Source organism: Bombina bombina, chromosome 1 (genome assembly GCF_027579735.1).
Source record: "Bombina bombina isolate aBomBom1 chromosome 1, aBomBom1.pri, whole genome shotgun sequence".
In the NCBI taxonomy this organism is placed as follows: domain Eukaryota; kingdom Metazoa; phylum Chordata; class Amphibia; order Anura; family Bombinatoridae; genus Bombina; species Bombina bombina.
The window spans coordinates 1,110,188,358-1,110,201,476 of record NC_069499.1 but is presented as its reverse complement, the minus strand read 5'-3'; the positions used below and the strand labels follow the sequence as shown (position 1 = coordinate 1,110,201,476).

The following is a 13,119-nucleotide window of genomic DNA, read 5'->3' as shown; positions in this document are numbered from 1 at the left end:
GAAGTGACCAAAATCATTCAATGGGCGGAGACTCACTCCTGCCACCTGTCTGCAATCCACATTCCAGGAGTGGAAAATTGGGAAGCGGATTTTCTGAGTCGTCAGACATTACATCCGGGGGAGTGGGAACTCCATCCGGAAATCTTTGCCCAAATTACTCAATTGTGGGGCATTCCAGACATGGATCTGATGGCCTCTCGTCAGAACTTCAAGGTTCCTTGCTACGGGTCCAGATCCAGGGATCCCAAGGCGACTCTAGTAGATGCACTAGTAGCACCTTGGACCTTCAAACTAGCTTATGTATTCCCGCCGTTTCCTCTCATCCCCAGGCTGGTAGCCAGGATCAATCAGGAGAGGGCGTCGGTGATCTTGATAGCTCCTGCGTGGCCACGCAGGACTTGGTATGCAGATCTGGTGAATATGTCATCGGCTCCACCATGGAAGCTACCTTTGAGACGAGACCTTCTTGTTCAGGGTCCGTTCGAACATCCGAATCTGGTCTCACTCCAGCTGACTGCTTGGAGATTGAACGCTTGATCTTATCAAAACGAGGGTTCTCAGATTCTGTTATTGATACTCTTGTTCAGGCCAGAAAGCCTGTAACTAGAAAAATTTACCACAAAATATGGAAAAAATATATCTGTTGGTGTGAATCTAAAGGATTCCCTTGGAACAAGGTAAAGATTCCTAAGATTCTATCCTTTCTTCAAGAAGGATTGGAGAAAGGATTATCGGCAAGTTCCTTGAAGGGACAGATTTCTGCCTTGTCTGTGTTACTTCATAAAAAGCTGGCAGCTGTGCCAGATGTTCAAGCCTTTGTTCAGGCTCTGGTTAGAATCAAGCCTGTTTACAAACCTTTGACTCCTCCTTGGAGTCTCAACTTAGTTCTTTCAGTTCTTCAGGGGGTTCCGTTTGAACCCTTGCATTCCGTTGATATTAAGTTATTATCTTGGAAAGTTTTGTTTTTGGTTGCAATTTCTTCTGCTAGAAGAGTTTCAGAATTATCTGCTCTGCAGTGTTCTCCTCCTTATCTGGTTTTCCATGCAGATAAGGTGGTTTTACGTACTAAACCTGGTTTTCTTCCGAAAGTTGTTTCTAACAAAAACATTAACCAGGAGATAGTCGTGCCTTCTTTGTGTCCGAATCCAGTTTCAAAGAAGGAACGTTTGTTGCACAATTTGGATGTTGTTCGCGCTCTAAAATTCTATTTAGATGCTACAAAGGATTTTAGACAAACATCTTCCTTGTTTGTTGTTTATTCTGGTAAAAGGAGAGGTCAAAAAGCAACTTCTACCTCTCTCTCTTTTTGGATTAAAAGCATCATCAGATTGGCTTATGAGACTGCCGGACGGCAGCCTCCTGAAAGAATCACAGCTCATTCCACTAGGGCTGTGGCTTCCACATGGGCCTTCAAGAACGAGGCTTCTGTTGATCAGATATGTAGGGCAGCGACTTGGTCTTCACTGCACACTTTTACCAAATTTTTCAAGTTTGATACTTTTGCTTCTTCTGAGGCTATTTTTGGGAGAAAGGTTTTGCAAACCGTGGTGCCTTCCATTTAGGTGACCTGATTTGCTCCCTCCCTTCATCCGTGTCCTAAAGCTTTGGTATTGGTTCCCACAAGTAAGGATGACGCCGTGGACCGGACACACCTATGTTGGAGAAAACAGAATTTATGTTTACCTGATAAATTACTTTCTCCAACGGTGTGTCCGGTCCACGGCCTGCCCTGGTTTTTTAATCAGGTCTGATAATTTATTTTCTTTAACTACAGTCACCACGGTATCATATGGTTTCTCCTATGCAAATATTCCTCCTTTACGTCGGTCGAATGACTGGGGTAGGCGGAGCCTAGGAGGGATCATGTGACCAGCTTTGCTGGGCTCTTTGCCATTTCCTGTTGGGGAAGAGAATATCCCACAACTAAGGATGACGCCGTGGACCGGACACACCGTTGGAGAAAGTAATTTATCAGGTAAACATAAATTCTGTTTTTTAAACGATAAAAAATTCTGGAGTAGACTGTCCCTTTTAAAGGGATATGAATCCCCCCAAAAATTATTTTGAGATTCAGAGCATAGTCAAAATCACATAAATATGAGTTAAATTAACTGACAGTATACAAAAAGATAACTGTGAATTCTTGAAGCAGTCACTGTTTTTTATGCTTACCGAAAAGGAGAAACAAACAGTCATAAAAGGGTTTACCTATACCTGTCCTTATTGTAGTGTCTCCATCAAATAGAGGTCATATATTATCAAACTTGTATGCTGCTGCAGTGACTTAAAGGGACAGTCTACTACAGAATTGTTATGGTTTAAAAAGATAATCCCTTTATTACCCATTCCCTAGTTTTGCATAACCAACACGATTATATTAATATACGTTTTACCTCTGATTACCTTGTACCTAAGCCTCTGCAGACTGCCCCTTATTTCAGATCTTTTGACAGACTTGCATTTTTGCCTCTCAAATAACTCTATGGGAGTGAACACAATGTTATCTGTATGTCACACATGAACTAGCACTGTATATCTAAAAAATACAGTCAAATGCACTGAGATAAGAGGCGGCCTTCAAGGGATTAGAAATTGGTTTACAAGCTTACATAGGTTTAGCTTTCAACAATGAATACCAAGAGAACACCAAATTTGATGATAAAATTAAATTGGAAAGTTGTTTAAAATGGCATGCCCTATCTGAATCATGAAAGTTTAATTTTGACTAGGCTGTCCCTTTTTAAGAAGTAAAGAGCTGAATATGTTTCGTCAATAACCGCAAGCACCTTTTTTGTGAGAGGTTCCATAACAGTCTGAATTACCACCCTCAACATCCCCCTTCCTGCAGTATATCACATTTCTGGATAAGGTCATCAAATAAAGGCATCGGAAGCATGAATATTTCCTCAACAATTTGAAAAATGTTGGCTGCTGTTGAAGTGCGGCACCGTAAATCAGGTTTGTCAAGAGAAGCAAGTCAAAACCCCAGCTCAATGTGTCTGGTAAAGTTATAGCAAATAGCTTGTTTTCAGTTTGTCCACCGGTTCCCGCTAATTTTGACAAACCTGTCTCTGCTGCTTTCATACAGCCTGATCTTGGATTTAGCAGTCAACTGTTCAGTATAGAATGAATTTATCTCTTGGCAATCCATTCATGAACTGGGAAGAAAGTAGGAACTGCTAAAGTTCAGCAAACAGTGCAGGTATCGGGTATGGTTTCTGCTGCATGCCTCCACGAGGGGGAGACAAGTGTCGGACTCCAGCTAGTCCCTGTGCACTCTCCAGGCACCCACATGTCCAGTCAGCGTTTCTCTCAAGGATATTCAGCTGGGCAAGTAATATTTGTGATGGAAATACTTATTTTGGGCATTAAAAAGTGTAACCTGAGTTCAGATCATTTCAGGCAAACACTATTGCTCGCCCACAGGAAGTTTAATTATTTTATTAATCTGTAAGCAACTGATTTTTAACTAAATATAAAAACTTTGCAGTGTGACTTGGTGATTGATGCTTTAGTATTACCCCTTCCCAACATCTATAGCTAATATAGCTATACAATTTCTTACACATAAATAAAAAGAGAGAAGCGCTCAACCTGAGAATGAACAATAGCATAATAGCTTGTTCTATGGCTAGTTACCACTCAAGAAGCAGACTCTTTTTGCTCAACATGTGCCTTTCACAGAGAACTTTCCTGAAGCATATCAGTCTGATCCTGACTTCACAGTACAGTCCAGCCCCGAAATATCAGGCAATCCCTCTCTGAACGAGAGAAACGGCAAAACCCCAGACGTACGTTTTGGCCTATTGTGGGCCCCGTCAGTGAGGTGCAGCCATATCCCTCTAGGCACACTGAACAACGGGTCCACGTCTGGCTTCCCGTATTACTTAGGGAGACTAATTTGGGGAGACTAATTTGCATAAATGAAAAGAGAGAAGCGCTCAACCTGAGAATGAACAATAGCATAATAGCTTGTTCTATGGCTAGTTACCACTCAAGAAGCCGCCTCTTTTTGCTCAACATGTGCCTTTCACAGAGAAGAACTTTCCTGAAGCATATCAGTCTGATCCTGACTTAACAGTACAGTCCAGCCCACAATAGGTCGAAACGTACGTCTGGGGTTTTGCTGTTTCTCTCGTTCAGAGAGGGATTGCCTAGTATTTCGGGGCTGGACTGTACTGTGAAGTCAGGATCAGACTGATATGCTTCGGGAAAGTTCTTCTCTGTGAAAGGCACATGTTGAGCAAAAAGAGCTGCTTCTTGGGTGGTAACTAGCCATAGAGCAAGCTATTATGCTATTGTTCGTTCCCAGGTTGAGCGCGTCTCTTTATATTTATGCAAATTATGACATTTTGGGAAGTCTCCCTAAGTGTAATGCGGGAATCCAGACGTGGACCCGTTGCTCAGTGTGCCTAGAGGGATATGGCTGCACCTCACTGACGAGGCCCACAATAGGCTGAAACGTACGTCTGGGGTTTTGCGGTTTCTCTCGTTCAGAGAGGGATTGCCTGGTATTTCGGGGCTGGACTGTACTGTTAAGTCAGGATCAGACTGATATGCTTCAGGAAAGTTCTTCTCTGTGAAAGGCACATATTGAGCAAAAAGAGGCTGCTTCTTGGGTGGTAACTAGCCATAGAGCAAGCTATTATGCTATTGTTCGTTCCCAGATTGAGCGCTTCTCTCTTTTTATTTATGCAAATTTATTACACATGCTGACATACTTTTTGAATGATTATCACTACTAATCTGAGAGAGAAGTACAAAGTGTTGGGACACACATAAAAATATGAAGCAGTAGCTGCTTTCCTGAACGACAACGCCGCTGTTTTTGATTGGTTTTCTAGCATAGGGGTACCTCTGCAACAAACTTGTTTCTGCAGTACGTCCGCAAATAAAACTTACATTCCATATCCTGATCTCTGACAAGTTTTATTAGGCAAATAAGACAACTTGTCAGTAAGCAGTGTGTGATGAGTCTTAAGTTTCAGCTGCTGACTCACTGCAGATACTAGATTGTTGCTGAGGTAACCCCGTGGAGAAATAATAATCGGTTGAATAATGCAAGAAGACAGCTGCTGCTTCATTTTTGGCAAATCCTAAAAGTACACCTGATGGTTTCCAGATAAATTTATATTGACCAATCATCTGTAAGCAAACACTATGTAATATGACAATCAAATGAAACGTGTATGACTGGTGGAATTTCCATGGAATTTGCATAAAGTGGTACAAACCATAGTGATGGTTATTGTATCATTATGGTCTAAAAAAATATAACTTGATTAGTATGCCGACAAACCAACAGTGAAGCTACTTTTGGAGAACTATCTGATGTCGGTCACCCAGACCTTGATCATCTACAGTTGATTTTGTGTCTTTTTAAATTATATTTATTTGTTTTCAATCTCTTCTTATGCAATGTTTCAGAATTATCCACACCTACCTGGTTTTAACTTTAAATATAATTGAAGTGGTTGTTGTCCTTTCATTTTGTCCATGAACCTAAATAGCAAGAAACTGCTCATGACTCCGTTGCCTAGATAAAATTGCATTTCTTTTTGTCTTATTATTATAGTTATGCAGAACTAGAAACACACACACACACACACACACACACAGTGTCATGGCCAAAAATATTGGCAAAAAAAAAAGTTTAGGCATTCTCATGTTTATTTCTTTTATTTGTATTGGTATGACATAAAAAAAGTGGAGGAAAAAAAGCCTAATCTGTCACATTCCACGTGAAAAACCCAAAAATGTACTTCTGTGAAAAAAGAACCAAACGAGTGTTATCTTTCGCAAGGAGCAGCCACCATCTGAAAGTTGGATCCAAGAAAGGAATTCACACTAAATACAGTCCACACCTTGGATCTTTATTGGACTTTCATATCAGATAAGACTTTGTACTTATTGGAATTAACATATATTAGTTTATAATTTGTTTTATGTAAAATATTGAGATTGTTGTTTTGGGTAGATTGTTTTTTTTTTATTTATATTATTTGTATTAGACTGGCACTATTTAAGGAAGGTTTATCTTTTACCCTTTATTAATTATTTTACCCCTTTTTTGTTCTATATAGCAATACTATTTGTTCGATTTATTATTTTACAGATTATATATTTGACTTTTTTTGTGGCGCCCCCTAGAGTTGAGGCAAGTTTCGTTATCAACACTTGAGCAGAAACTCCAAAAATGGACTGGACAAAATTATTGGCACCCTCAACTGAAATCAATTGCTTCCTGTAACCATCAATGAGTTTCTTACACCCCTCTACTGGAATCTTGGACCATTTTTCTTTTGCCAATTGCTCCAGGTCTCTCAGATTGAAAGGGCTCCTTTTCCCAACTGCTGTTTTGAGATCTCTCCACAGGTGCTCTATGGGATTGAGATCTGGACTAATTGCTGGCCAGTACAGTACTCTCCATTGCTTTGTCTTAAACCATGTCTGGGTTCATTGGGTCATTCTCCTGCTGTAAGACCCATGACCTCTGATGGAGACCCAACTTTCTGACACTGGGTCCTATATTGCACCACAGAATTCTTTAGTAGTCTTCAGATTTCATAATGCCATGCACACAGTCAAGACATCCAGTGCTTGAAGCAGCAAAGCAACCCCAAAACATCAGTGAACCTCCACCATGTTTGATTGTAGGGACTGTATTCTTTTCTTTAAAAGCCTAATTTCTTTTTTTGAAAACAGTAGAATGATGGGCTTTACCAAAAAACTGTAATATTGTGTTTGTCTGTCCACAGCACATTCTCCCAAAAGGATTTTGGCTTGCTCAGGTAAGTTTTGGCAAACTCCAATCTGGCTTTTTTTGTTTCTGTGTCAGCAGCGGGGTCCTCCTGGGTCTCCTATCATAGCGTCCCTTTTCATTCAGATGGCGACGTATAGTGCGAGCTGACACATTTGTACCTCGTGCCTGATGGTCAGATTGAATTTGTCTGGAAGTTGATTGAGGTTCTTTATCCACCATTCGAACAATCCATCATTGCAATCTTTGATCAGTTTTTCTTTCGTCCACATCCACGGAGATTAGCTACAGTGCCATGGGCTTTTAACTTCTTGACAATGTTGCGCACAGTGGACACACGAACATTAAGAATTCTGAAGATGGACTTGTAACCTTGAGATTGTCCATGCTTTTCCACAAATTTTTGTTTTTAAATCCTTGCAATTATTTGCTGCTCTTTCTCTTCTACATGCTCAGTGTGGCACACAGAGACACACAACAGAGAAGTTGAGTCAATCCTTCAGTTTTAACGGGTTACTGGTGTGATTTCTATATTGTCAGCACCTGTTGTTTGATATAGGTGAGTTTAATTACAATTTACAGGAGCATCACAAACTTGGAATGCAGTTATTTCTTATAATTTTGAAAAGGTGCCAATAATTTTGTCCAGTCCATTTTTGGAGTTTTGCGTGGAATGTGTCGGATTTGGATTTTTTTTCTCCACTTTTTTTGTGTCATACCAATACAAACAAAAGAATTAAACATGAGAATGTCTAAACATTTGTAATTGCAACAATTTTATGGGCAAAGTGGTGCATTATCTGACAGCGTGCCAATATTTGTGGATATGACTGTATATATATATATATATATATATATATATATTTGCTCCAGACATTGTTCAAGGTATGAATCTTTGCCACAGATATATTAGGATAAAGAAAAGAAAAACAAAAAGTAAATGCACAGGCACATAGTTCTGAATTAAAGCTATAAATGATGTATAGACAGTGTGTCATCTCATTTTTCTGAGGCCTCATCTCTAGAGCAGATTGGCTCTCTTTACACAGAAAGCTCACTGCCAGTCTGACTGAACTCCCCTGTGAAGCAGTGTGGGACAAGCGGCTAGAGCTGGGTGGATACTGGCAGACATCTCAGAAGCAGTTGTTGCAACTGAAAGGAGGTCATACTTTATCCTAGAGAGGTGAGGTGATGCCCAGAAAAAAGTGAGTTGATATTCAGCCTATACATAATGCTATAGTCTTGCACTTTATTGCTGTGTGCTGACCATTTGTTTTTTCATACTTAAAATGATGTACAGTAAGCTTTTAAAGTATTAGGAATAGATTTCTCATTGAATAACTATTTGCAATCCATGTATTCTAATTTTGTGTCTCATTTTTTCCTTTGTCCTCACCTTTTTAATCTTCTACTTTTCCTTTCCCCCTTTTTTTATTTCAACGCTTTCTACGTTTCCTTTCTCTTAAATGCTCTCATTCTACTCTACTTTATTTTGCTTTGATCTCTGATTTTTATTTCTCTTCTTTTTGTCTTCCCCTTAGAATCTTATTGAGAGGAAGCCATATCCTGAAGATGCAAACTTGGTTGAAGTGAAGTTTGCTCGCACACCTATCATGTCCACCTACCTTGTGGCCTTTGTGGTAGGAGAGTATGATTTTGTGGAGACCAGGTCAACTGATGGCGTGCTTGTCCGTGTTTACACTCCAGTTGGAAAAGCCGAGCAGGGGAAGTTTGCCTTGGAGGTGAATTCCTTTCTGCATCTTCATTAACGCTTGCTGTCTGTCCTTTGTCACATAATCATGGCTTAGATTTGATCTGTTTTGTTTGAATGTTATTGGTGTAAAAACCTGTACTGCTTTATTATCATAATAGTATTTTTATCATCATCATCCTCATCATAAAAAGTAAATATCTCTTAAAATATCATAAGATGGTAAGTTATATTTTGTAACCTAAAAATAGTAGTGTGACAACGATTTGACAGTGAGCAATGTCTCTAAGAAGTATTTGATGCCAGAGACCTGCAATACGTGTGTAAGAAATATGGCGTACTCACACGTTCTAACTAAACAAGTCTATTATGAGTTATAATTGTGTGTTTTGTGATTGTTAGATTTCATGTTAGATTGACTCCTCACATGTTTGTTCTTTATATTTAGGTTGCTGCTAAAACTTTGCCTTTCTACAAGGATTACTTCAATGTGCCCTACCCCCTCCCCAAGATTGACCTCATTGCCATTGCAGACTTTGCAGCTGGTAAACTTTCCATTAACTGTCCTCATCATGTAGAATCTCCTTTCCTTTGAACTGTCTTCCTTGCTCACTTTGTCTGTTTCCACAGGAGCTATGGAGAACTGGGGCCTGGTCACTTACAGGTGCATATTGTTTGTTCTTTTTACCTTTTTGTAAGGTTATATGTTAGTTTAGCTAGGAAGATTTTACATGTTGTTTCTCTTGATCTTGTTCCAGATGCATTTGGAAATAATAATATATTCTGTGTTGTTAAACAGATTAGATAAACCAACACGTTTTTTAAATGCTTTTTATGGGAGTGTGATTAGGGTAGTTCAATGATTTCATGCCAGAGCTATTAATTTAAATTTACTATGTAATTATTTTTGAATTGGCTGATGAGAAGCAACTTATCATTTTCCTGTATAAATATGGAAGACAGCTGCAGATACAGGAGGAAAAAACAATAGCATGGTGAGTAGAAACCATGTTACTGTAGTTGTACTCATCAGTTTAATGTCCCTTAAGTCCTTCAAGTTTTAGTTTACTTATAGGCTAGCCAAATTTATTGTGTAAATTCAGGTCACACCTTGCTGAGAGTGTGTTGCAGAATTCTATGTTTACCACAGCATTGTTGTTGGTCACCTTATGAAGTCTCCATTATCTCTTGCAAATTTTCACCATTGCTGTATTGTCTCTTATAATATTTTGGATGTAAACTGTCTTATAACTACAATTGAACAAAGCCAAAAATATTGTGCTTTTAAAATACTGATGGCTAATGGTGGCAATACAGAGATGATACAGATAGGAGATAGTGGTGGTCATTGATAATAGTGGTCTGAGTACAGGGAGAACAAGATGAAAATTATTATGGGACTAGGTGATGTGCCTCTTTGTAGAAGGTAACATAAAGGTATTGGTAAAGTCAGAGAGAGGGAGGATCGGAGTTCTACAGAAAAGGGGGAGCACTGGAAAAGTCTTGTAGACTGACATGAAAGGGGGTGACAGTAGAAGAGGTAAATAAATCTTGAGAATACAATAGAGGTTGTGTGAAGGCTCCAGCAGAAATACTAGTGATATCAGTAATTAATTTCTGTGTAGTTTCGGGTCCAGATTTTTAACTTTTCTTCTTGATATGGGAATGCACCAATAGCATATCTGGACTTTATCCTAGTTAAGGTAGTTGGGTAGATGGATACATTCTAATAGGATTCAGGCCCTTTGGATTTATGGTTGGGAGATTAGTTCGGATTACGGTTCTCTTATCAATAAGGGTTTTTAGTTTTAGTAGTGATCCTTAACAACTTTTCAATATATTTTTCCTTTCCTAGAACACATAAACAATAATAATTACCATCATCCTGAAACTCCAAAACCATGTAGCCTTTTGCAATTTAGTAGTTACTACTAGTTTAAAATGTGCCCAGTGCAGTCTCTTCTCACACTGTTTATCTGTCGTGTTATACATGATTTGTGTTTTTAGCTTGTTAAAACTAAGATTATCAAAATAAAATTGTGTGAAGGGGGCGTGTCCAGACGGTGCTTGTGAAAAGCTTCTGTATCAGAGGCTCTTGGTGCGAACCTGATTAATCCGCTGATTTTTACAGGAACCTAACTGCAATCTTTAATTTTGATAAGTAGGTGTATAGTGGTCCACGAATCAGACTTCTCATTTGCTGCATGAATGATCCTTGATTTGGCTAAGGGACCTTGGCACCTCCCTCGGTACTCCGGGAAATGCAGTCTTGACACCAAAGTGTCACCCAACACTATACAAGCCCTCTTCGATGATTTTGAGCAGAAGATATACAATAGAATTGACCTTCTTATTCTTGCATAAACAGTCTTTGGATTCAGAGGGAGATTCTCTGCTTTACAATTTTGCCTGAGGCTACGGCTGCAACTGTCTCGCAAAAAGATTTCCAATTTTATGAGGGGACAGTGCTTTTCAGCTATGAGTGACAGCTTATACATATGTCACAAGCTTGAGAGGTGGGAGAGCCCTACAGTTCTAGCCTTGCCAAAACTAACGCATCCTCATTTAAACGGCCTCATTTGTGTGTATTACACTGTTTCAGATTCATATCCATTATGTCCGTTTCAGCACCAGTCTTAGTGCAGATATTGTGAAGATATCTGATATACTATTAAGTGCTACCTGAGACATCCTCTCTTATGCCTTCATATTAACATTGTTTGCTTTACTATGTTATAGCTAAGATTAATTTTTGGCTCATTTGGAATGCTCTATAGAAATTGTTTATAGCTTTATAATGTTGAGGATGTCTATAATGAATAGGTGTTTTCCTCTACACATAGACTCAAAAGTACCTAAACAGTCGGTAGCCACTTCAATGTCCAGTGATAACCTTCATTCTTAGTAGTATTGTAAAGGGGAATAGGCAATCCCATACTTGCTCTATCAACGTCCTATAGCTTGGTCTCACATAAAAGAAGGTAACATTGTACACTATGATTTGATAAGTATGGTATTAGAGAGTTTAGAGCTATCTAGCTGGCCAACATAGATAATATCCCCCAGTTTCTAAGATTATTAGAGACCAGAAAACAAGCTAGATCTGTTATAAACTTTATAGTTGCCATCTTTCTCAATTAATATTTTCTTTGCCAACTCTCTGTAGCTGGATCTTTACAATTGGGTAAAACTTTACACTTTGATAAATACCATACTTATGCTAAAACTATCAGTTCATTTTAACTGACCAGCATATATCATATACCCCAGCCATATTTCCCAATTTATTTTTTTACAGGGGTCTAAAAGTAACTTGATATCTTACTATACAATAGAAATTCTGTTATAGAGCTAATTAGAGTCGAAACATTTTTTTTTTTTTTTTTTTTAAAGTTGGGTTCAGCTTGTTGTAGTGTCTGGGACACTAGTATCTTATTTCTCAGAGGTTCCCCTTACTTGTGAGCTATGCCATATGAGCAACTTCATGAGTGACCATTCTTTATAATGTGGGTTATTCTTATAAGCCCATATGTATAACATTACCTGCAGAAGGTACCTGGCTAGGGATGCAATGTGGCATTTGATATATTGTCAGTACAATGTTGCTAAAATTATCTACTTATTACATAGTTTAGCAGGTACATCTTTTCCAATTGTGCTTAGACTGACACTTTACTTATTAATGAATAGTACTCTATTATGTTTTTTATTTTTATATTTGTTTAATTGCTCTGATTTTCAAGGGTCCAAGAGTGACATGATTGCTTGTTGTTAGCATAATAAGAACCTCTGTTTTATATTTTCTTTCATACAAGTGCTGAGTCCACAATCCATTACACCTGGTAATTACTCTTCCCTGCCACTAAAATGAGTCAGATTCCCAAACACCAATATTGCTATAAAACCCCTCCCCCTCACTGGTAAATTAGTCTCTTCTTTGCCCCCAGTGTAGGAAGGTGAAGAATGAAGATGAGACTGAGTTGAGGCCCGTTTCCCCTCAGAATGCAGTGTTTGTTGGAGGGATATATGGGTATGGGTAGTGACATATTTTTCATCTGTTGGAATTAGTCGCATGACCTTCACAGGTGTCGCAGGGACCTGTCTTTTACCTTCTCCTGTTGGGTTGTCCATATACTCCTATTCCAGATCATCTGCTGAAATGTTTCGGCACTGGTTTGGCTTTCTCCTGGTTCATTCCAGTAGTGACTATAGCTACTGTTCTATTTATTTAATTTGGGGCACTCTATTAGCCAGATATATATATATATATATATATATATATATATCTATATATCTATATATTTATATATATATATATAGGATTTTTAGGATCAGGATTTTTGCGCACACATTTTTTGTATAGTTTTTTTTTTTTTTTTTTTACGTGCTGTTCAGTTCTGGCATGCTTCTCCTTCTGACGTCTAACATGCTCGCTCCCTCGTTACTTGTGTGCTATTTGTAGGTCGGATGTGGTGTTAATGCAGGTTGTTTTAGCTCACTTTGGCCATATAAGTTATTTTAAGAGTTACTTTTTGAGGGGGTATTTTTTATTTTACGTTTCTTTAAGAGTTCTTTCTTCTGTTATGTGTGATCAGTCCACGGGTCATCATTACTTCTGGGATATAACTCCTCCCCAACAGGAAATGCA

General features: G+C 38.7%; 1 protein-coding gene across 1 annotated transcript in view; it reads left to right on the top strand.

The window, feature by feature from the left end:
* The window catches only part of NPEPPS (aminopeptidase puromycin sensitive), a 471,919-nt gene that overhangs the window by 226,328 nt on the left and 232,472 nt on the right, over positions 1 to 13,119 (top strand). The window contains exons 6-8 of the mRNA XM_053697681.1: positions 8,302 to 8,502; positions 8,920 to 9,016; positions 9,102 to 9,135. Coding sequence (XP_053553656.1) covers positions 8,302 to 8,502; positions 8,920 to 9,016; positions 9,102 to 9,135 — 332 coding nt within the window. The remainder of the gene's footprint in view (positions 1 to 8,301; positions 8,503 to 8,919; positions 9,017 to 9,101; positions 9,136 to 13,119) is intronic.